Below are 23,291 nucleotides of genomic sequence, written 5' to 3'. Positions count from 1 at the left end.
CACAGCTACGGGAACTCACCTGTAGGATCAGACCACATGTGCACGAAGAAACCTTTGCTACTAACCCTGTAGAGCAGGAAAACACACAAGAGCAGCAGAGTTGGAGATGCACTGACCTGGTCACCCAGCCATCACACTTTGGTCAAATTCTTGTTTATTCTTCCTGCTTCTAACAGGTTGCGTCGATAAATCAGCCTCAATTTCCTTAATTTTGGACAGTCAGACGATACTTAGATGTGAAACCAATCTTATCTGTCAATCGTATCTACTTCCACAAAGGTCTGAAAATCAGCCACTGTCCACTGACAGACCTGCCCTGCCCACCTGGTCACGCCTACAGAAGCATCATTAACTGTCGCTATATTTAGCGACTTTTCAGACAAAAAAAAATCTGCCAAAATCAGAATTGGCAGGTCGGGGTTTTTAAAGATTGGTGATCGAGTAGAAAACTGCAGTCGGTGCAGTTCTAAAGCAGTGGTTCCCAAACTACGGCCCGCGGGCCGGATCCGGCCCACCTCCACATTTGGTCCGGTCCCCTGAACAATACCAGAGAGCATTCAGATTTTTTTTCATATATTGTATTTTCCGGTTTATATGTGGATTTTTCTTAGCAGGAAGTGTGCCCTGTAAACTGTGGGTGTTTTGTTTTGCATGGCGCATTGCTGCCATCTGTTGGACTTTTAGGGAACTGCTTGACTTTTATGTTATTTTATCAGTACGGTTGTTTGCTAGCGGTAGAGCAGATGAACACACGTGTTTGTTATGAACACCGCATTCCAGGTCGAATTCTTCAAAGAAATGCCTGTAAGTAGCAGCTTATACTTCAAAACGAGCCTTTATGTTAAAGTTACTTTCCCTCAATGGAATATATACTAGTCAGTCTCAGTGACCGTTTCACTAACGGTTTTTGGGTAAAAATCAGTCGAGTAACGCGCACCCTCCCACCCTCCCGTCAACAATTTCTGGCAGCGCAGGTGATAACCGTGTAACATTTTTTCTGTTACAAACTGACTCCGGCCCCCCACCAGAGAAGGGAAAAGTTATGTGGCCCTCACAGAAAAAAGTTTGGGGACCACTGTTCTAAAGCAATAACCTTGAACACAAGAATGTTCACTTCCTGCCTGAAATCTTCCACCCGCTAAAATATCCCATCATGGGCATCAGTTACTAACTTAACTGGTCATAATGTTATGCCTTATGTTAACTAAAAGGCAAGCCTGATTTAATTTAAACCTCTCAGAGTGTCATGTCTGGTCTGCTGTGAAGCTACACATAGCTGCACACAGATATGATTCCTCCCCACATCTTGCTAAAGACTCCAATTATTTCACTACAACCTTCACTGAGAAGGTTGATAGACTGAGTTAGATCATGTCTGGATGTAGGATCTGATATCTGAGCACCGAGATTCCCCTCAGAGAAAAACGTTCTGAAGTTAGCTAGCCCTTCAGCAGGAAGCTGACAAAGTCACAATGTGGTTGTTTAATAAAGAGAGAAGTGCAATATGAAGACAAATTATAAAGAAAATATTTTGTCTTTGACAGGGGAGGAACGCAGATGCAGCAGTAAGTGTAATTTTTATTTTATTATTTGAGAAAAGTTGATTTCAGACAGTAAAAACTAAAAAATGTGGCAGAATAAATAATGATATTCACATCTTTCTACACTGTTAAGAAATTCTGCACGATAGACTTAAGCGCAAAAGAGAAGTGTAGAGCTTGACTACGCTTCTCTCTTTTTGTCACAAGACCATTCAGTTCCTCCTGTGTGAAGATCCACAGCAATGTTTCATGCGTCCGCTACACAATGTGGAAATGATCTAGATCATGTTCTGTTATACATTACTTTCCATTTCATGGACATGCTGACATAATCAAGAGATAAACAGCAAACAGCATCTGTGTTTTAGCTACAAAAAGGATTTCCTAAGCTGATAAGTTAGTAGTTTAAGTTTTGAACAAAAATGTGATAATAATTAGTCTGTATAATACATGAGAGATCTGATTGGTCCAGATGTACCTAACAGAACCTTTTTTATTTAATAAAACTGCTGGTTTTTCGAGGCTCTAAACGTAAAGCCTAAAGGCCACAGTGCCTTCACTGTGGCAGCTGTAGCAGCTACAGTGAAGTTCAAATACTGACAACATGCTTCAGATTCAGAGAAGACGTAAATCAACCATCTGCTGCTAATAACAGATGAAGTTGTTAATCTGGTGTCTTCCCTCAGGTTGTTCATGTGGATGTGGCTTCAGTCATATTACAGTCCATAAAGGGTGCTCAAACTGAGCTGACTGTCAGCAATGGAGAAAACCTCCTTCCTGTTCTCACCACCTCCAGCGGCTGTGCTAACATGGTGCTGAAGGTGAGTCAGTCCAGTTCAGTATATTTCTGATGGCTGGTTAGAGGTTGGCTCAAGAACTTGGGCCGCTCAAATTCATCTGTGTGAAGCTACACGAGTGAAGACTTTCGAGAATATAATGTATTTACAAACCGACTCAACAACAGAGAGTGTCTTCAGTCAGACGTTTCTTTGGATCTGCTGCAACACAAAGCCCACCGTGCTTTTATCCGTAACCATTTATAAAGACTCAGAACTCATTCAGAGATACTCCGCCTAATACCCCCGTTGGAGTAGTAAGGTTTTACTGAACCTCTGCTTTGCTTCTGCTACCAAATGTGTTAGCAGAAGTCTAGAACATTTGCTAGACTTCTGCTAGACTCAGAAGTCTAACAGAGAATCTTCCTCTAACGACTTTGCTGAAATTTTGACAGTATTAACATGATCCTGTAAATCATATCAGCAGACCCAAAGATCACTTTATTGTTGAGTTTTTTTAGAGCTGAAATGTTACAGACAAGAATACATTCTTGAACCTCTAAAAAGAACATGTTCTACGTATTTTCATTAAAACACATGAATGTTTTTAACACATGGACTAATTGTAGTTTTTTTTATCTCCTCAGGCTGTTTATGTGATTAAGTATAACTCAAGTGGTGAACTAGTAAATGCCAGAGTGTCTCTGGTGCTTGGATTTGTCAACACCAGCAGGACTCACAACTCACTGCAGCAGGAGTTTCAGGTTATATTCCAGGTAATAATACACTTTTTTACGCTACAGAACATTGTAGCATCACTTCTCTATAGATACAGCAGTATCTCACTAACACCTGCTTTCATGGCAAGTGTTTCGATTTGATACGCATTTTGAACAACATCAGAGACTTTTATTTCACAGTAATTGTAGGGGTGCACCAATTGTAGTTTTCTGGCCAATCACTGATTTTTGGCTGAAAAGTTGCTAAATACAGTATAACAACAAAGTTGCTGCTAAGTTGGTAACAATAGCTGTGTTTCCACTGGTCATACAATTACACAAATTGGAATTACAAAAAAAACAACGTTTGGTTCATGGAAACAGTGTGATTTCAAAAAAAATAACTCATTGTTATTCAATGAAAGGTTTTTCATTGAATAACATGAGTTATGAGTTATTCATGACTCAGCTATATTTGAGTATATTTGATACTCATGGCTATTTGTAGCCATGTGGCCATGTGGCTACAAATAAGCCAATTAGCTACAATTATTTGTAGCCACTGACCTCCATCACTGAAAAAAATAACTGTTGAATTAACAAAAATAATGGAAAGGATTTCCACCTGATTACTTTGCTTTGTTTCAGCACTATGTAATTCTGTAACTCCAATTTAAAGAAAATGTGTTGGTTCAACTTAACTTTTGAGGTTGATTCAACTCATTTACTTTAGTTGGACCCAATGTAATTTAATAGAGCCAGACCAACTAATGTGCAATGTTTTGGACCAAATAATTGACTATACTTGATTAAGATGCAAATTTAGTTGATACCAACTTATTTTACAGTGATACCTTCACACTACTTAATTAAGTTGATCCAACACATGGATTAAGTTAAATTAATCCATGGGTTGGATTAACCCATGGATTAACATTAAGTTAGCTCAACAAACATGCTTCATGCAGAAAGAAAGCTATTTAATCGTGTGGAAATCCTTTCCATGATTGAATTACATTAATTCAAAGACATATCTTTAAGTGCTACTAAATTAAGTGTTTTAAGACCACACTGGGTGACGGGGAGAAAGAACACTCAACAATAAGAAAGGGTACAACAGAACTGTATTTTCAAAATTGTTATCCATTCTCTTTACCATGTGCAGGCACTTTACTACAAAAGGTATAAACTCTTGCCAGATGGCAACACATTTGAACATCCATTTAAGCTAATTTCAATTAATAGTTTAAACAAAACCTTTAATGTCAGTGTTTAATTAGTAACAAGAAACTTCAAAATAGTTAATCCTAAAACAGGCACAGATATTACATTTACAAGATTCAGCGTTTTATTTTAACAAAATGATATACTTAGCATAACATAACAGTCAATAACCCCACAGGAACCTGGATGAAGTTTGCCATGGCATCTGAATCCTGTGGATAATAAGAAAGGTACAAATTAAAAAAAGAATGAGGTGAAAGTTTTGATTTTCTTGTGCACAACCTTTGACAAACATAATTATAATACATACAAGAGGCTTTGTAGAACTCTCCTCCATCGTTGTCGAGGAAAACTGAGAGACATCCCAGGGTAGCAGGCCTCATAGCAACAACATCTTTGGTCTACAAGTAGGAAAACAATAAAAGAAAGCACAAGCATATTCTGAAGAAACTAAATCACCATCCATCCATTTTCTGTACACCCTTGTCCCTTAATGGGGTCGGGAGGTGCTGGTGCCCATCTCCAGCTAACGTTCTGGGTGAGAGGCAGGGTCACCCTGGACAGGTCGCCAATCTGTCGCAGGGCAACACAGAGACAGACAAACAACCACACACTCACACCTAGGGCCAATTTAGAGAGGCCAATTAACCTGACAGTCATGTTTTTGGACTGTGGGAAGAAACTGGAGTACCCAGAAAGAACCCACCATGCACAGGGAGAACATGCAAACTCCATGCAGAAAGACCCCGGGCCAAACTAAATCACATTTTTCAAAATAAGTGGCCTAGAATAATTGTGCACCCTTATTTATTGTCTGACTAAGACAGGTTAGAATGTTGATGATTGTACAATTAAAGGAGCAACTGTAATTTTTCAACCTGCTACCGAAACACAACTGGTTTTGTAAAGCATGATGTTTATTGTACAGGTGTGAAGAAGACTCATGTGCATGTGTACATTGTCAATGACTCCTCTTCAGCCTTGAATGCAACACGAGAGATCCCACTTTCTACTCTGGATTCTACCCTAACTCTGCAAAAACAGTAACAATCAGACCTGCCTCTGGAGGAATTTTGCTGACAGACCTGTCTGTCAGCAAAATTACACCCCCACTGATTTTTGGGGGGTGTACAATTAGGCATTTTATTCAATATAAATACATAAACAAGCGTATGTCTTTCAAATAAAATACCCAAATTTAGAGGTGTGCCGATCGATCGGCCACCGATCGTAACTGCCAATTTCCGTGAAAAAGTGTTTGATCGGTGATCGGTGATCACTGATCACGGTCTCTTGTTGCCGATCACACAAACTGATCACTAGCTTCTCATTTCAAATCAACCTGTACCCATATATATGTAAATATATGTAAAGACATACATGCCATATGAAAACATACTGAAGACGAATAACTCACCTTTAGCGAAGCTCTGTTTCTTCCAATGTTTAAGTCCACAAACATTCTAGAAGCTTCCCGCACTTTACTGCGCATGTGCACTACTGTGCTGACGCATTCACTCCAGTAACGAAAATATTCAAATCCAGTTTACTCAAAATAACTTAGTCTTGTACCTTTCTCAGGACAAACATGTAAATTACTCACATAACTTGAGTTGACTAAACAGTTTAGTGAGACTTAAGTAAAGCATACAAACATAATTTAAGAACAGGTATTGCCTTTTAGGGGCTGCACAGTGGCGCAGTTGGTAGAGCTGTTGCCTTGCAGCAAGAAGGTTCTGGGTTCAATTCCCGGTCTTTCTGCATGGAGTTTGCATGTTCTCCCTGTGCATGCATGGGTTTTCTCCGGGTACTCCTCCCACAGTCCAAAAACATGACTGTCAGGTTAATTGGCCTCCCCAAATTGTCCCTAGGTGTGAGTGTGTGTGTGCATGGTTGTTTGTCCTGTGTGTCTCTGTGTTGCCCTGCAACAGACTGGCAACCTGTCCAGGGGGACCCCGCCTCTCACCCAGAACATTAGCTGGAGATGGGCACCAGCACCCCCCCCGACCCCAGCGAGGGACAAGGGTGCAAGAAAAAGGGATGGATGGTATTTCCTTTGAGTGCACATTGCTAGATTTGCACAAACATCTGTAGTTTAATGTAATCTCGCGTGATCTCCTAATCTCCTGATCTCTCTAGACCCTCTTCGGCGGGAGATCACTCTGTCTCAACTTGAATTCATTTTATTAACACAAAATTTTATGTTTATCTGACATGATTTTATCACATTTGCCTTTGAAACATAAAATTATTTTGTTGAAACATGTTTTTTGTAAATGCAATGACCACCTCAATTCAGTTTTTTGACACAAGCATGGAACAAGCAGAAAATTGAGCAAATGGTAGAGAAAGGCTGATTAATTAACTGCTAACCTTCACTTCACGTGTTGTTAGCACGTTAGCCACTGACTTAAGTACATAAATTACATAGAAACGTGGCTAAACATAGCAACATTGTGCATGTATTATATATAGAATATATATATATCCATCCATCCATTTTCTTCCGCATATATATATATATATATATATCAGTGTTGCTTCCTAAGTGGACAGTTTGATTTCACAGAAGTTTGATTTACTTGGAGTTATATTGTGTTGTTTAAGTGTTCCCTTTATTTTTTTGAGCAGTATATATATATATATATATATATATATATATATATATATATATATATATAAAAATTCCCTTCTCACCCTCCGCGGGTGGTCTGTTTCATCCTCTGAGCTCGGGTCCTCTACCAGAGGCCTGGGAGCTTGAGGGTTCTGCGCAGTATCTTGGCTGTGCCTAGAACTGCACATTTCTGGACTGAGATGTCTGATGTTGTTCCTGGGATCTGTTTGAGCCACTGCTCCAGTTTGGGGGTGACTGCCCCGAGGGCCCCAATGACCACAGGCACCACTGTGGTCTTCACCTTCCAGGTCTTTTCCAGTTCCTCCCTGAGGCCCTGGTATTTCTCCAATTTCTCATGCTCCTTTTTCCTGATGTTGTAATCACTTGGTATTGCTACATCCACCACAACGGCTTTCCTCTGTTCTTTATCCACCACCACAATGTCCGGTTGGTTCGCCATTACCATCTTGTCTGTCTGGATCTGGAAGTCCCACAGGATCTTAGCTCGGTCATTCTCCACCACTTTTGGGGGTGTTCCCCACTTTGATCTCGGGGCTTCCAGTCCATATTCTGCACAGATGTTCCTGTACACTATGCCCGCCACTTGGTTATGTCGTTCCATGTATGCTTTCCCTGCCAGCATCTTGCACCCTGCTATTATGTGCTGGACTGTCTCAGGGGCCTCCTTGCACAACCTACACCTTGGGTCTTGTCTGGTGTGGTAGATCTGAGCCTCTATTGCTCTGGTGTTTAGGGCCTGTTCCTGGGCAGCCAGGATAGTGCCTCTTTGCTGTCCTTGAGTCCAGCTTTCTCCAGCCATTGGTAGGTTTTCCTGACATCAGCCACTTCAGTTATTTGTCGGTGGTACATCCCATGTAGGGGCTTGTCCTCCCATGATGGTACTTCCAGCACCTTGTCTTCTGTTCCCCATTGCCTGAGACATTCGTTGAGCACATCGTCTGTTGAGGCTTTGTCCTTGATGTATTTATGGATCTTGGATGTTTCATCCTGGACAGTGGCTCTCACACTCACTAGTCCTCTGCCTCCTTCCTTACGGCTCGTGTACAGTCTCAGGGTGCTGGATTTGGGGTGGAATCCTCCATGCATGGTTAGTAGCTTCCTAGTCTTAACATCCGTGGCCTTCATCTCTTCCATTGGCCAGCTAATTATTCCGGCAGGGTATCTGATTACTGGTAAGGCATAGCTGTTTATTGCACGGATCTTGTTCTTGCCATTGAGCTGGCTTCTCAGGACTTGCCTTATTCGTTGGAGGTATTTGGCTGTGGCTCCTTTCCTTGTGACCTCATCGAGGTTGCCATTTGCTTGTTGTATTCCCAGGTACTTGTAGCTGTGCTCTATGTCTGCTATTGTTCCTTCTGGAAGTGAGACCCCTTCTGTGTGGGCGACCTTCCCTCTCTTTGTAACCATCCGACCACACTTCTCTAGTCCGAATGACATCCCAATGTCAGTGCTGTAGATCCTGGTGGTGTGGATCAGTGAGTCGATGTCTCGCTCGCTCTTGGCGTACAGCTTGATGTCATCCATGTAGAGGAGGTGACTGATCGTGGCCCCATTCTTGAGTCGGTATCCGTAGCCAGTCTTGTTGATGATTTGGCTGAGAGGGTTCAGGCCTATGCAGAACAGCAGTGGGGACAGAGCATCTCCTTGGTATATGCCACATTTGATGGACACTTGTGCAAGTGGTTTGCAGTTGGCTTCAAGGGTGGTTTTCCACAGCCCCATCGAGTTTGCAATGATGTTGTACATCTCTAAGCATTCAATGATCCAAGTGTGTGGCATTGAGTCATAGGCTTTCTTGTAATCAATCCAAGCGGTACACAGGTTGGTGTGTCGGGTTTTGCAGTCTCGGGCAACTGTGTGGTCTACAAGGAGTTGGTGTTTGGCTCCTCTGCTATTTATGCCTATGCCCTTCTGTGCCTTGCTCATGTATTTATCCATGTGCCCGCTTATCTTAGCCGCTATGATGCCTGACATGAGCTTCCATGTTGTAGAGAGACAGGTTATTGGCCGATAGTTGGATGGGATTGAACCCTTCGAGGGTTCCTTCTGTATCAGGCTTGTGCGCCCTTCAGTTAACCATTCAGGGTGAGTCCCATTTTGTAGCAGCTGGTTCAGTTGAGCTGCCAGTCGCTCATGGAGGGCCGTGAGTTTCTTAAGCCAGTAGGCATGGATCATGTCAGGTCCTGGTGCTGTCCAGTTTTTCATACCCGAGACTCTGTCTTGGACATCTGCCACAGTGATGGTTACCGGGGCTTGTTCAGGGAGGTTGCTGTGGTCCTCTCGTAGAGAGGTTAGCCACTGTGCATTGCTGTTGTGGGACGCCTCCCTTTCCCATATGCCTTTCCAGTATTGTTCAGTCTCCAGCCTGGGTGGGTCTGCTCTGTTGTTATTACCCTGCCATTGAGAGTACACTTTAACTGGTTGGGTGGCGAAGAGCCGGTTAATCCTCCTGGCTTCATTCTCTCTCGTGTATCTCTTTAGGCGGCTGGCCAAGGCTTGGAGCCTTTGTTTGGCAGTTTCGAGTGCTTCAGGTATGGGCATCTGGCTGTACTTCTTGGGTACTGATCTTTTCATTGCACCCCTTTGGAGTTCTGACAGTTGACTCACTTCCCTCCTTGTTATCTTGATCTTAGCCATGGTGGGTATTGGGTCTCATGGTTGCTCTTATAACCAAGCATCTCAAGGATCACTGATGCTGAGTTGTATATCAGCTCATTGGTTTCTGTTATGGTGTTGGTAGGGATCATTCTCAATGCTGCATTCACATCTTCAATGAGACTTTCTGATGGTACTTCACTCAGCCGTTGTAATTGGCGTCGGGGTCGTCTGGTGTTCATTCGGGCCATGATTCTCTCTCTCAGGTCAGTTGCTGCCTCGTTCAGCTCAGATGGTTCGTTCATTACTGGGGCTACATACCCAGTCTCTGGGCGGGGAGTTGTAGTTGACTCCCTTCTGACCTGGCACCTCCCTTCCTTCCCGTAGCGCTTGTGTCGTACCTCCGTACCTCGGAACACTGAGCTACTAGTTGTTTGGCAGTTAGTGCTTTGCATGTAGCCCCTCTGACTAGGATTACTTGAGTAGTAGCATTCCAACAGATCCATGTTTTCACCTCTCGCCCATTTCCGTCTTGTTCCAGTAGCCCACTTTTCATCAGGGTGCATCAGGGTGCCCCAGCACCTGACGCAGACCTTGTTTGGCCGGGCGACGTCTGAGCCGGCATGTCATGCTTATTTGTGTCTCTCATGGTATGAGGTAGGCTATATAGCTCCAAGGGTCTTGCCTAAGGACCCACACTGACAGCTCAATGTCACCGTTGTAACTTTTTGCCCCAGCCCCCAGCCTGGCCTCGAACCCGGGTCTCCCGGGTGGAAGACTGGTGACTTACCTATTGAGCTGTTCCTGGGCAGCCAGGATAGTGCCTCTGTGCTGTCCTTGAGTCCAGCTTTCTCCAGCCATTGGTAGGTTTTCCTGACATCAGCCACTTCAGTTATTTGTCGGTGGTACAAAGTTGACATATATATATATATATATAAAAAAAAAAAAAAAATTCCCTTCTCACCCTCCGCGGGTGGTCTGTTTCATCCTCTGAGCTCGGGTCCTCTACCAGAGGCCTGGAGCTTGAGGGTTCTGCGCAGTATCTTGGCTGTGCCTAGAACTGCACATTTCTGGACTGAGATGTCTGATGTTGTTCCTGGGATCTGTTTGAGCCACTGCTCCAGTTTGGGGGTGACTGCCCGAGGGCCCCGATGACTACAGGCACCACTGTGGTCTTCACCTTCCAGGTCTTTTCCAGTTCCTCCCTGAGGCCCTGGTATTTCTCCAATTTCTCATGCTCCTTTTTCCTGATGTTGTAATCACTTGGTATTGCTACATCCACCACAACGGCTTTCCTCTGTTCTTTATCCACCACCACAATGTCCGGTTGGTTCGCCATTACCATCTTGTCTGTCTGGATCTGGAAGTCCCACAGGATCTTAGCTCGGTCATTCTCCACCACTTTTGGGGGTGTTCCCCACTTTGATCTTGGGGCTTCCAGTCCATATTCTGCACAGATGTTCCTGTACACTATGCCCGCCACTTGGTTATGTCGTTCCATGTACGCTTTCCCTGCCAGCATCTTGCACCCTGCTATTATGTGCTGGACTGTCTCAGGGGCCTCCTTGCACAACCTACACCTTGGGTCTTGTCTGGTGTGGTAGATCTGAGCCTCTATTGCTCTGGTGTTTAGGGCCTGTTCCTGGGCGGCCAGGATGAGAGCCTCTGTGCTGTCCTTGAGTCCAGCTTTCTCCAGCCATTGGTAGGTTTTCCTGACATCAGCCACTTCAGTTATTTGTCGGTGGTACATCCCATGTAGGGGCTTGTCCTCCCATGATGGTACTTCCAGCACCTCATCCTCTGTTCCCCATTGCCTGAGACATTCGCTGAGCACATCGTCCGTTGAGGCTTTGTCCTTGATGTATTTATGGATCTTGGATGTTTCATCCTGGACAGTGGCTCTCACACTCACTAGTCCTCTGCCTCCTTCCTTACGGCTCGTGTACAGTCTCAGGGTGCTGGATTTGGGGTGGAACCCTCCATGCATGGTTAGTAGCTTCCTAGTCTTAACATCCGTGGCCTTCATCTCTTCTATTGGCCAGCTAATTATTCCGGCAGGGTATCTGATTACTGGTAAGGCATAGCTGTTTATTGCACGGATCTTGTTCTTGCCATTGAGCTGGCTTCTCAGGACTTGCCTTATTCGTTGGAGGTATTTGGCTGTGGCTCCTTTCCTTGTGACCTCATCGAGGTTGCCATTTGCTTGTGGTATTCCCAGGTACTTGTAGCTGTGCTCTATGTCTGCTATTGTTCCTTCTGGGAGTGAGACCCCTTCTGTGTGGGCGACCTTCCCTCTCTTTGTAACCATCCGACCACACTTCTCTAGTCCGAATGACATCCCAATGTCAGTGCTGTAGATCCTGGTGGTGTGGATCAGTGAGTCGATGTCTCGCTCGCTCTTGGCGTACAGCTTGATGTCATCCATGTAGAGGAGGTGACTGATCGTAGCCCCATTCTTGAGTCGGTATCCGTAGCCAGTCTTGTTGATGATTTGGCTGAGAGGGTTCAGGCCTATGCAGAACAGCAGTGGGGACAGAGCATCTCCTTGGTATGTGCCGCATTTGATGGACACTTGTGCAAGTGGTTTGCTGTTGGCTTCAAGGGTGGTTTTCCACAGCCCCATCGAGTTTGCAATGAAGGCTCTTAGAGTCCTATTGATGTTGTACATCTCTAAGCATTCAATGATCCAAGTGTGTGGCATTGAGTCATAGGCTTTCTTGTAATCAATCCAAGCGGTACACAGGTTGGTGTGTCGGGTTTTGCAGTCTCGGGCAACTGTGTGGTCTACAAGGAGTTGGTGTTTGGCTCCTCTGCTATTTATGCCTATGCCCTTCTGTGCCTTGCTCATGTATGTATCCATGTGCCCGCTTATCTTAGCCGCTATGATGCCTGACATGAGCTTCCATGTTGTAGAGAGACAGGTTATTGGCCGATAGTTGGATGGGACTGAACCCTTCGAGGGTTCCTTCTGTATCAGGATTGTGCGCCCTTCAGTTAACCATTCAGGGTGAGTCCCATTTTGTAGCAGCTGGTTCAGTTGAGCTGCCAGTCGCTCATGGAGGGCAGTGAGTTTCTTAAGCCAGTAGGCATGGATCATGTCAGGTCCTGGTGCTGTCCAGTTTTTCATACCCGAGACTCTGTCTTGGACATCTGCCACAGTGATGGTTACCGGGGCTTGTTCAGGGAGGTTGCTGTGGTCCTCTCGTAGAGAGGTTAGCCACTGTGCATTGCTGTTGTGGGACGCCTCCCTTTCCCATATGCCTTTCCAGTATTGTTCAGTCTCCAGCCTGGGTGGGTCTGCTCTGTTGTTATTACCCTGCCATTGAGAGTACACTTTAGCTGGTTGGGTGGCGAAGAGCCGGTTAATCCTCCTGGCTTCATTCTCTCTCGTGTATCTCTTTAGGCGGCTGGCCAAGGCTTGGAGCCTTTGTTTGGCAGTTTCGAGTGCTTCAGGTATGGGCATCTGGCTGTACTTCTTGGGTACTGATCTTTTCATTGCACCCCTTTGGAGCTCTGACAGTTGACTCACTTCCCTCCTTGTTATCTTGATCTTAGCCTCTAACCGTCTTTTCCATGGTGGGTATTGGGTCTCATGGTTGCTCTTATAACCAAGCATCTCAAGGATCACTGATGCTGAGTTGTATATCAGCTCATTGGTTTCTGTTATGGTGTTGGTAGGGATCGTTCTCAATGCTGCATTCACATCTTCAATGAGACTTTCTGATGGTACTTCACTCAGCCGTTGTAATTGGCGTCGGGGTCGTCTGGTGTTCATTCGGGCCATGATTCTCTCTCTCAGGTCAGTTGCTGCCTCGTTCAGCTCAGATGGTTCGTTCATTACTGGGGCTACATACCCAGTCTCTGGGCGGGGAGTTGTAGTTGACTCCCTTCTGACCTGGCATCCTGGCTCCTTCCCGTAGCACTTGTGCCGTACCTCGTCAATCTCCAGTTGTGACAGCAGTTGCCGTTTGCGGATGTTGGAACACTGAGCTACTAGTTGTTTGGCAGTTAGTGTTGACTGGGGATGTCGAGCTAACCATTCCTCCCACAGTCTTTGCATGTAGCCCCTCTGACTAGGATTACTTGAGTAGTAGCATTCCAACAGATCCATGTTTTCATCTCTCGCCCATTTCCGTCTTGTTCCAGTAGCCCACTTTTCATCAGGGTGCTCTGGTTCCCCAGCACCTGACGCAGACCTTGTTTGACCGGGCGACGTCTGAGCCGGCATGTCATGCTTATTTGTGTCTCTCATGGTATGAGGTAGGCTATATAGCTCCAAGGGTCTTGCCTAAGGACCCACACTGACAGCTCAATGTCACCGTTGTAACTTTTTGCCCCAGCCCCAGCCTGGCCTCGAACCCGGGTCTCCCGGGTGGAAGACTGGTGACTTACCTATTGAGCTATACAGTCAGCTATATATATATATATATATATATATATATATATATATATATATATATATATATATTATATATATATATATATATATATATATATATATATATATATATATATATATATATATATATATATATATATATATATATATATATATATATATATAAAAAAAACGCGAGATCATGGGAAGTCACACGAGATCATCCGAGATAAATGGAAATGTTGTCTTCTCATAACTGCCGCTGGAGTTTTCCCGGCACGCGAAACAATTATCTCGCGTGGTCTCGTGTGATCTTCCGTGATCTCGCTAGTCGTCTTCAGCACAAGATCAGTCTGACTAAAATGAATCATGTTTTCTCAGCATGATTAAATTTCAGAAAAGTTAAGTTGTTGAATTTCTTGTTTATCCAACATGATTTTATCATGTTTTTGTTTGAAACATGAAAATATTGTGTTAAAAGTACATGATATTCTTGTGTGTATGTAATATGTAATAACCCCCTAAGTTCATTTTTTTGAGTGATGGACAAGGTGCAGCTGCCTCCACCAGAGCTCTCACAGTTCATCAAAAGTTGAGTTTGTCCTTCCAAACTATTCAATCCAAAGCTCTTCTGTAAAACTACCGGCTACAATAATGAGGGGCTTGTTGTTGCAACGCCTCAATAAGATGCTAACATTTTCTCTGATGACTGAGGATGAGCACTAGTCTCATGGCTGAAATATTAAAACATCTCATGTAACTGTTTACATCCATCACTGCCATCAGTTTTAATGACATAATGCATGAACAAAAGTATTCATATGGGATTTCTTGTGGGAATTGAATTGTATTTTATATTGAAACACCACAATTTCAAAATAGTGTTTTTTTGACATTAGTAGAACATCAAAAAGGTAAAACCACAGTTACTGCGGTGGCTGTTGTTAGCCGCACATGTGCAGACGTCCTGGTGGGCAGGTCTGTCAGTCAGTCCTCTCTCACAGCAGAGCAAATGGAGACAGTAGTTGAATTTCAGACCTTTGCAGAGGGAGATAAGATCAGTTGCACTTGTCGGCTGATTGCAGATCTCCCAAAGTGAAGGAAATCCGGGCAGATTTTATTGGTTTGTCACTCGTTAGTTATTTTTATTCTATCATGAAACTCTATGTTTTTGCTGCTTGTGTAAAACCTACCAAGTGGGTGTTGAGTTGACTAATGAAAACAATTGGTGACAATTGTACTCAATTCTCTGTAAATTGAAAATGAACTGCACATGTTTTCCTGACACTAAATCAAAGTGCTTTTGTTTTTTTCCTGTGCTTTGTATAAAGGCAGATGGCGGGGAGCCTGCAGTCCATTACAGTGGAAACCCGGGTTATGTGGTTGGAATGCCTCTCATGTCAGGAGACAGAGCAACAGAATATCCTTCTTTTGGGTTTCTAAGCCACGTATGACAGTGAAAATCTCTGGAAATTTAAATCTAAAGTTTTTTTTAGGGATGAACTTGCTGACTCGATTTGATCCAGGATGTATCCTTATCTATCCCCTCCACTGGCATCAGTAGAAGTATCAACCTCAGAGATACTCTGTCTCTGCTGCAGAGTACCGAAGACCAGGACTGTTTGCAGGGTCCTCACCAGCGGTCTCCTGTCCTGTTTGGTCAGGACTACATGTCAGGCTGCACACTAAGGCAAAGCACCCTGCTAGCAAACACATCTATTCCCACCAAGGTGTTCTCTTGCCATGTTTTAACCTTCTGTCCTCTTGTTACTCCAGCCTGGAGGATATAACCAACTGCTCCCTTGTCTCCCAGTCGCTCTTGAATGTTCTGAGAGGACCAAGTCCCCCACAATATGTGGCTTCCTTTGGAAACACCCCGTTAGAAAATATCCTGGACTGGGTACCAGTCAAGAGCAACATCAATCCCACGGTGAGAACAGTTTGAAACGTGCATATTATAGTACAGATGTTCCAATAACCTGTGTAAAGATCACAAGGTGCAACACAAACTTAGAAGTCTTTTCCAGGGTTAGCTAATCTAGCTCAGCTCAGTGGTAGAGGAGCTGAGCACCAGCGGCCCACCGTGCTTTTATTTTAAAATATGTTCAAAGTTGACAGGAAATTTGACTACGTGCAATTCCATACATTATTCACAATAATGTTACATGTATACGAGCAAGAAATGCATAAAAGAATGTGATATTCACACTGCAAAATGTAACACATAATTAACGTGTAATCAACTATGTGTAAACAGCATGTCCACAACACGTAAAATAAAAAAAAATGTCTGCCTTTTCCTTTGTGTGCCTTAACAAAAGGTGTATTTTCTGCATTGCTAATTATGCATGACACTGTGAAGTTATCACATGTGAACAGTAAAGTATGTGAAACATCACATACTTTATGCGTTGTCCATCTGTTGGGGTCCATTAAAGGAGCACTAAGTGTATGTTCAGGAAGCCTTTCACAGGCTCGGTGGAACGCGCTCCCACATCTCAGCAGGTGAGCCAGATGGCCTCCTTTGCTGCTCCTCGGACTTTAGAAAGAGAAAGTGTCTGACTGACTGATTTTTGTATTTTATTTTGAGCCATAAAGCTGTTTGATGCTTGATGGTGACACATTTTGTTTCTATTATTTGCAGGAAGCGCAAAGTTGCAAAATCCCACTGTCACTTCATTTAGAAATAGAATGGACCAAGTACGGATCCCTGGTGAACCCCCAGGCTCAGATTGTGACCATAAGAGAAATGATTGAAACCAACCAGAGCAGTTTGGTAAGACTCACCAATACTTCCAAAGGATGCCATAATGCAGTGAGGCACAGGTCTGAAGACCGCTGAAGAGCTTCACCGTAACATATTACAAATAGCCAAAAAGGAAAGTCAGCATTCATAGAGACTGAATGATACTAAGTGGGTGCTTCCACTTTGTCTATAGGGGAATTAGACCCAAAGGGACCAGGAGGAAGTCATTTGTCCTGAGTGTGTGTTTGTCCTCTCCCACAGGCTCGACTGTCTGGTGGCAGCAGCATCGTACCAGTCAGAAGCTCAGTGGCCTTCATCCCTGTATCTGCAGCAGCTGTTCCTGGTTACCGAGCCGCACCCAGCATTAATGCCAAACTACCCTTTGACTTTTTCTTTCCTTTTGTCTGAACCATCCAGTATGAATGTGACACTTCTCTCTACAAAAACTGGCAGTCATTGTGTAAATACTGTATATAAAGATTTCTGTGTGACAATTTTGAAATAAAGTATTTTATTTTTACAATCAAATACAAAAATCAACTTATTTAAAGCTGCTTTTCACAAAACATAATACTTGATGGAATATAGATTTCTGTACAAGTTATCAGGCGGAAGTAGTCTGAACATATTTACAAGCCTATGAAACTGAACATCTTTGACTTTTAATTGATAGACAGAAATGTCCTGTAGTAGGCATACTATTAAATGAGACTGGTAAACGATCAGGTCTGTGAAGAATGTTACCACGGACTTCATAGTGTTAGAATCCGATGCCATGTTTCTTCAGCAGAGCCTGCAGCTTTTGGTTATCTTGTACCTGTCGCAGAAAACAAATGGTATTTTGTTAGAGCTTCCTCACTTCCTGAGGAAGCTACTGCCATCTCTCTATGTTCAACCCGGCCTCTCTCCTAGACAAACTTGCACTTTTTAACTAACTGGGTTAGTTAGTTGCCAACTTCAATTCTAATTATATCTGCCCCAGAAAACCTGCAACCCTTTAGCACCGATTTAATCTTGACATTAAAAATTACATGTTCTATAATACTCTTAAAGACTGACTTTGAGCTTATATATTTTTCTCTACAGTCAATGTTATTTTGTTCCTAAGTTTCTTCTTTGCAATAGGAAGTTCAAAGAAGCCACAGAAAAAGCTTTTATTTCCTCTGCTGTGGGTTACAGAACTGCTGTGTAGACAGTCTTCATCCACTTCAGAATAAAATGTACAGTTTCAGTGTCATTCACTTTATTGTTGAATGACAATAAAGTACCTATGTCAATATAAGAAAGAACATCTTTAAAGTTAGCAAAAGTGTTAAATGAAAAATTACCTCCACTATTAGCAGATTAGCGGAAGTGTTTCCCCCACTGTAAACTGAATGTGATTGCACCATCTAGCCAACTAGGATCATATTTGAATGTATTTAACAGTCTTTGGATCTGTCCATATAGAGTAATTGGATTAGCTTGTATGTTTCCGGAGGTAAATTTGATCTGTTTTACGTGTTTTAAGATATTTGTTGTAATTAGCACCGTGTAAAAAAGCTGACTTGAACAGATCAAATGAGTTTAGAAAGCCTGGCTTCATACATCTTAATAGAATGAACTAACATGACTTTCTGTCATCATTTGTTACAATACAGGATCACCACTAACTGATTATCTAAATGCCGCTTGACTTATGCTTAAGTGGGTATTCACTTACCCAGTTTTGCTTCCTAAACCATACATCATGAGATAAAGGAGCTGAACAATTAACACTATGAATGTTTTGGTTCCACCCAGATTGTGTGTGTCTCCATTGTCAGTGTGTTCTTCACTATATAGGTGTGAACATGGACAGGAACGCAGGCAGGCTGCACAATGATGTTATTTTGCGTGTGTACCCTTGTGCTGCCAGTTTTTACAAAGCGCCTCTTTATTTTTTGGTTGTCGTGGGTTGCCCAGTCCAATTGTAAGCACTCTTCCACCACAATTAATTAAAAAGTCTGGACTTCAACGTTTCACAATGAAATGATCAATTTACAGCTCAACATCTCTCCAACTACAATGGTTTCATCCATGGAATACAACAAATGCAGTCTACTGCCAATCAAATTGGCTAAGTCCGGCTTGAGATGGTTACAAAAAACAGATTGGAGCCGCTTAATCTCTGAAAGTGGACACAAATCTGGCAGCGGCTGACTGGTTGAAGAAGCAGTTAAAGACACGTCCATGGAGAATAGGCATTTAAGATCTCCACACTGATCAGATTAAGGTTCAGAAGCTCACCAGCTCATCATTGCGCTTCTGTAGCTCTGTTGCTCTTTCAACAAGATGATCGTAGCTCTCCTTCAGCTTGTGGATCTTCTGGTCTGCGCGAGTTTTCACCGACACCAAGATCCCTGCAGCCCATTCAAACATGGTAAGCTCTATTCTTAGAACACTCACTGTCCATCTATATACTGTGTATCAAGTAAATAGATATTGGAGTGTCACTGACCGTTGACAATTCTGGCTACCCTCCAAAGTCGCAGCAGGATGAGGAGACCCACTCCAGCAAAGGCATCCTCATGGAAGATGACAACGATGTCCAGCACAAATGATACAACCACCACCAAAGCATCAAACACCTCAAACTTGTGATAGAAGAACTCAAGACGAAACACAAACAGCTTTCCAGCTAGCTCCACCATGAAGAAGGTAAGAAGGGCCAGGCTGAGGTAGTGGAACACCTGCCAGAGAAACACAGCAGTCACGGGGATATACAGTTTCCAAAAAGAAGCCTGGGGAAATGTCTGGATGTGAAACTGTGTGTCACCTGAGGAGCAAGATGACCATGTTCTAGCTTAATGACAGACAGGTCTATTAGCAGCTCCGCCATGACGAAGAAGGCGTCCAGGATAACCAAACACACCACAGCGATCTACAAGCAAAGACAGCAGAGAGAAATGTTCTTGCATCAAATATGTTATATATATATATATATACACACTCCTGATCAAAATCTTAAGACCAGTTAAAAAACTGCAAGAATTTGCATTTTGCACTATTGGATCTTAAGAAGGTTCTAAGTAGAGCTTCACAATGTTGAAAGAAGAAATCAGCGTAAGAGACAAAAACCTTTGAGCTGGGAATTAATTGAAAACTGCATTTACACTCAAACAGGATTTTTTTCAGCTGATCAAAAGTTTAAGACCATAGCTAAAAAAAACCCAAAACAGAAATCAAAGTTTCAAAAAAAAAGGACTCAGTAATGAGTAGCTCCACCATTCTTGTTGATGGCTTCAAACAATTGTCTAGGCTTGATGCCAGTGTTTCCAGGAGGCTAGTGGGAACGTTGCTCCAAGTGTTGAAGATGGCTTCACGAAGGGCATCCACTGTCTGGAACTGATGTCCATTTTTGTAAACTTCGCTTGCCATCCATCCCCAAATGTTCTCAATTGGGTTTAGATCCAGGGAACATGCAGGATGGTCCAAAAGAGTGATGTTATTCTCTTGGAAGAACTCCTTTATCAGGCGGGCATTGTGAACTGCAGCATTGTCCTGTTGAAAAACCCAATCATTACTACACAGACGAGGGCCCTCAGTCATGAGGGATGCCCGATGCAACATCTCCACATAGCCAGCTGCTGTTTGACGCCCCTGCACAACCTGAAGCTCCATTGTTCCATTGAAGGAAAATGCACCCCAAATCATGATGGCGCCCCCACCACTGTGCCGTGTAGAAAACATCTCGGGTGGGATCTCTTTGTCATGCCAGTAATATTGGAAGGAATCAGGACCATCAAGGTTACATTTTTTCTCATCAGAGAAGACAACTTTCTTTCACCTTTCAATGTCCCATGTTTGGTGCACCCTTGCAAAGTCCAAACAGGCAATTTTGTGGTGTTGAAGAAGACGTGGCCTTTGAAGACGTTTTTTGTTTCTGAAGCCCTTCTCTCACAGATGCCGTCTGATGGTTATTGGGCTGCAGTCAGCACCAATAATGGCCTTAATTTGGGTAGAGGATCGTCCCGTGTCTTGACGGACAGCCAATCGGATCCTGCGGCTCAGAGCTGGTGAAATTTCTTTGGGTCTACCACTTGATGTTTTTGTTCCATAACCCTCAGGATCATTTAAAAGATGCAAAATGACTGTCTTACTGCGTCCAACCTCAGCAGCGATGGCACGTTGCTTATGCAGCTCAACAATCCTACCACGTTCAAAGTCAGTGAGCTTTTTTGCTTTTGCCATCAGGAGGTCTTGACAGTGTAAAGACTTGACAGAAAATGACATGGAATCCAGATTTTTGCACAGCTTTTGGCTTTTAAAGTCTATGGTCTTAAACTTTTGATCAGCTGAAAAAATCATGTTTGAGTGTAAATGCAGTTTTCAATTAATTCCCCGCTCAAAAGTTCTTGTCTCTTGCACTTATTTTTTCCTTTAACATTGTGAAGCTCTACTTAGAACCTTCTTAAGATCCAATAGTGCAAAATGCAAATTCTTGTAGAGGTAAGGTAATATTATTTATATAGCACATTTTCAGCAACAAGGCAATTTGAAGTGCTTCACATGAGTTAAAAGGAAAAACAAAATAACAAACCAAAGGAAAGAAAAAAGAGGAAAGGAAAACTAATGTTGCTCTAAAGTATGTAAACTAAGTGTGTGTTAGAAGTGTTGTGCAGCAGGTGGGGTCTACCTGGAAACGATCTGAGGTGTAGAGCCTCTTCAGTGAAGCCCTGAAGTTGAGTCCTGCTGGGTACTGGCCGGTTGCTGGGCTCAACTCCTCGCTGTCTACATGCAGCTCCTCTTCCACCCACTGACCCGGCTGTACATCGCCCACGGCCGTGAAATGCCTCAGGTACCGAGACATGGCAGCGGGCCACACACAAGATGACGGCCCACCTCAGCTCTGCTGTGGGGGACAAAAAAAGAAAGAAATTCTAATGAATCATTTTCATTTTAATATTTCAGACACTCTTCAGATGATATTGAAATGTGCAGCTTACAGAGAGTTTCTCTGTAGGCTAAAAGCAAAAGAGTTTAAAACTGGTGTTCTGGTCCTTTTCACCTTATGAAAAGGACCAGAACACATTAGACCAGGGGTGTCCAAAGTCGGTCCTCGAGAGCCGGCATCCTACATGTTTTAGTTCTCTTCCTGGTGGTAGTAACAACCTCCTCAGCAAGTCAATGTTCTCCTTAGGCCTCTAATGAGCCATCACTTGATGCAGGTGTGTTAAACCAGGGAGAGAACTAAAACACGCAGGATGCCGGCCCTCAAGGACCGACTTTGGACACCCCTGCATTAGACAATCAGAGTTCAGTTCTCCTTTCCTTCAGATTGCAACATAAGATGAATCAACTTCACTATTTCACTCTGATGTTGAAAGAAAACAGAAGGAGCCTGTACAGCTGCAGAAAACAGCGTTTTCATTTCCACTGGCGTGCTACACGTTCTAGAATGTATTTTGGAAAACTGATGATGGCAGCGAGTTGGAGCAGCTCTGATACATTAGCTCTGATTTGTTCTTATAGGAGACTTTCCTTCAGAATATTTTTTGGTTGAAGCGTTGCTGTTCCCTCTGGTTCTGGATGCTCTGCACCTGGAAGGAGTTTGGCTCTCACTTTTTTACTTTTACAATGTATCGCTTTTGTAATTGTTAGCATCTAGTTCACATCTCAAAAGCTCAAATAGACTTGAAAAGGACACTTCATGAACGCAGAGCAGAACCAGAAACAGCATTACTGTCCACAACAACTTGCTGCAGATTGCAACATGAGATGAATAAACTTCACCATTTGGAGGTATTTTGATTACATGAGTTGGAACAACATGCAATTTCCCTTTGTGATGAATAAATTATTGATTTTAATCGAATGATTGATCATGAAGGACCTTGGGCCAGCCTCTCTTTCCATTTCCCTATTAAAGCTATTTTGTTCTTTCGGGCCTGAATTCACTGACAAACATTTTCTCAGGTGTAGCAAGTATGAGGCCAGAACATTCTTTAGTCCCTCATAAAGCAGCAGGAAGTGGGGTGGGCCTATTCAAAGCCCAGTGTGCCCTACCCCTATCAACTGCACTTACAAATATGCAACTGAAAACTAATTCACGAGACTAATTAAAGTCCACAACTAAGTCATATACAGTCATATACAGAATGTTATTTATATCTGGTGTTTACATTTCCCTCTTCTCACCACAGTCTCCCCCGCCCCCAACCCAAAGCTTTTTATTGGCGCCCTGGGCAGCAGCCACATGACCTGTACACTGAAGAGCTTTCATTACAGTTCATAGACATGTCTCTGCTGTTGGAAAAACCCCCACAAAATTCCAAAATTCCTAAGTAGTTTTACTTTTCAGTTAAAAGAATCTAAAACTCTGTCATAAATAAAAGTTATTTCTAAAGCGGGTTTAAATGTGCAAAGAAAAAACGCAGTTTCTCCTCCGCACTCCTCCAAGTACTGGAAACCTGCAGACGGATCGGCTTTGAGAGGATTTTCCCCCCCACGATGTAGGGAGAGAGAAGCGGCCACATCTGATAGCAGCACTGAGGAAAAATGGGAAGACTTCTTACCTGATGTCTTTGCAGGAATCGGTTGTTCCGCTGTCCGCTGCTGGCAGGAGGCTGCAACTCGTGATCAAAACAACCGTGTGGCTCTGATTCTGCAGAGCCAGCATTACTGACAGGAGCAGCGACCAGCGGCGGCTCGGCTCG

At 43.3% G+C, this 23,291-nt stretch overlaps 2 protein-coding genes across 4 annotated transcripts in view; one reads left to right on the top strand and one right to left on the bottom strand.

Moving 5' to 3' along the window:
• Window positions 1-17,108, top strand: part of tctn1 (tectonic family member 1) — a 22,528-nt gene extending 5,420 nt beyond the window's left edge. Inside the window, exons 7-14 of one of the 2 annotated variants that reach the window (XM_008419728.3) lie at window positions 1,545-1,565; window positions 2,228-2,362; window positions 2,965-3,093; window positions 15,200-15,288; window positions 15,421-15,558; window positions 15,645-15,798; window positions 16,513-16,644; window positions 16,876-17,108. In XM_008419728.3, the coding sequence (XP_008417950.2) occupies window positions 1,545-1,565; window positions 2,228-2,362; window positions 2,965-3,093; window positions 15,200-15,288; window positions 15,421-15,558; window positions 15,645-15,798; window positions 16,513-16,644; window positions 16,876-17,022 (945 nt within the window). In that variant the 3' untranslated portion in view covers window positions 17,023-17,108. Of the gene's footprint in view, window positions 1-1,544; window positions 1,566-2,227; window positions 2,363-2,964; window positions 3,094-15,199; window positions 15,289-15,420; window positions 15,799-16,512; window positions 16,645-16,875 lie in introns of both variants that reach the window. The other variant, XR_014089279.1, reaches the window with a different exon arrangement.
• Window positions 17,109-23,291, bottom strand: hvcn1 (hydrogen voltage-gated channel 1). 2 transcript variants are annotated; one of them, XM_081611657.1, is made up of 6 exons: window positions 23,151-23,291; window positions 21,272-21,484; window positions 19,412-19,516; window positions 19,094-19,325; window positions 18,883-18,995; window positions 17,109-17,431 (listed from the first exon to the last, which is right to left on the bottom strand). In XM_081611657.1, exons 2-6 carry the CDS (start codon window positions 21,443-21,445, stop codon window positions 17,375-17,377), a joined length of 681 nt encoding a protein of 226 aa, XP_081467783.1. In that variant the 5' UTR covers window positions 21,446-21,484; window positions 23,151-23,291; the 3' UTR covers window positions 17,109-17,374. The 2 variants fall into 2 exon arrangements, with proteins under 2 accessions (XP_081467783.1, XP_008417952.1); XM_008419730.2 differs by having other exon boundaries at window positions 21,272-21,487; window positions 23,151-23,288.

Source organism: Poecilia reticulata, chromosome 10 (genome assembly GCF_904066995.2).
Source record: "Poecilia reticulata chromosome 10, P_reticulata-male-v2, whole genome shotgun sequence".
In the NCBI taxonomy this organism is placed as follows: Eukaryota; Metazoa; Chordata; class Actinopteri; order Cyprinodontiformes; family Poeciliidae; genus Poecilia; species Poecilia reticulata.
The sequence above is the reverse complement of the archived record's forward strand: the minus strand, read 5'-3'. Positions and strand labels throughout refer to the sequence as shown.

What these genes read in the sequence shown, in the direction of transcription:
- hvcn1 (XM_081611657.1), bottom strand. Translation starts at nt 21,445, where the DNA reads ATGTCTCGGTACCTGAGGCATTTCACGGCCGTGGGCGATGTACAGCCG. An exon ending in ATGGTCATCTTGCTCCTCAG is followed by an intron (nt 19,326 to 19,411) that starts GTGACACACAGT and finishes TTTCTCTGGCAG; the next exon opens with GTGTTCCACTACCTCAGCCT. An exon ending in GGTAGCCAGAATTGTCAACG is followed by an intron (nt 18,996 to 19,093) that starts GTCAGTGACACT and finishes AATGGGCTGCAG; the next exon opens with GGATCTTGGTGTCGGTGAAA.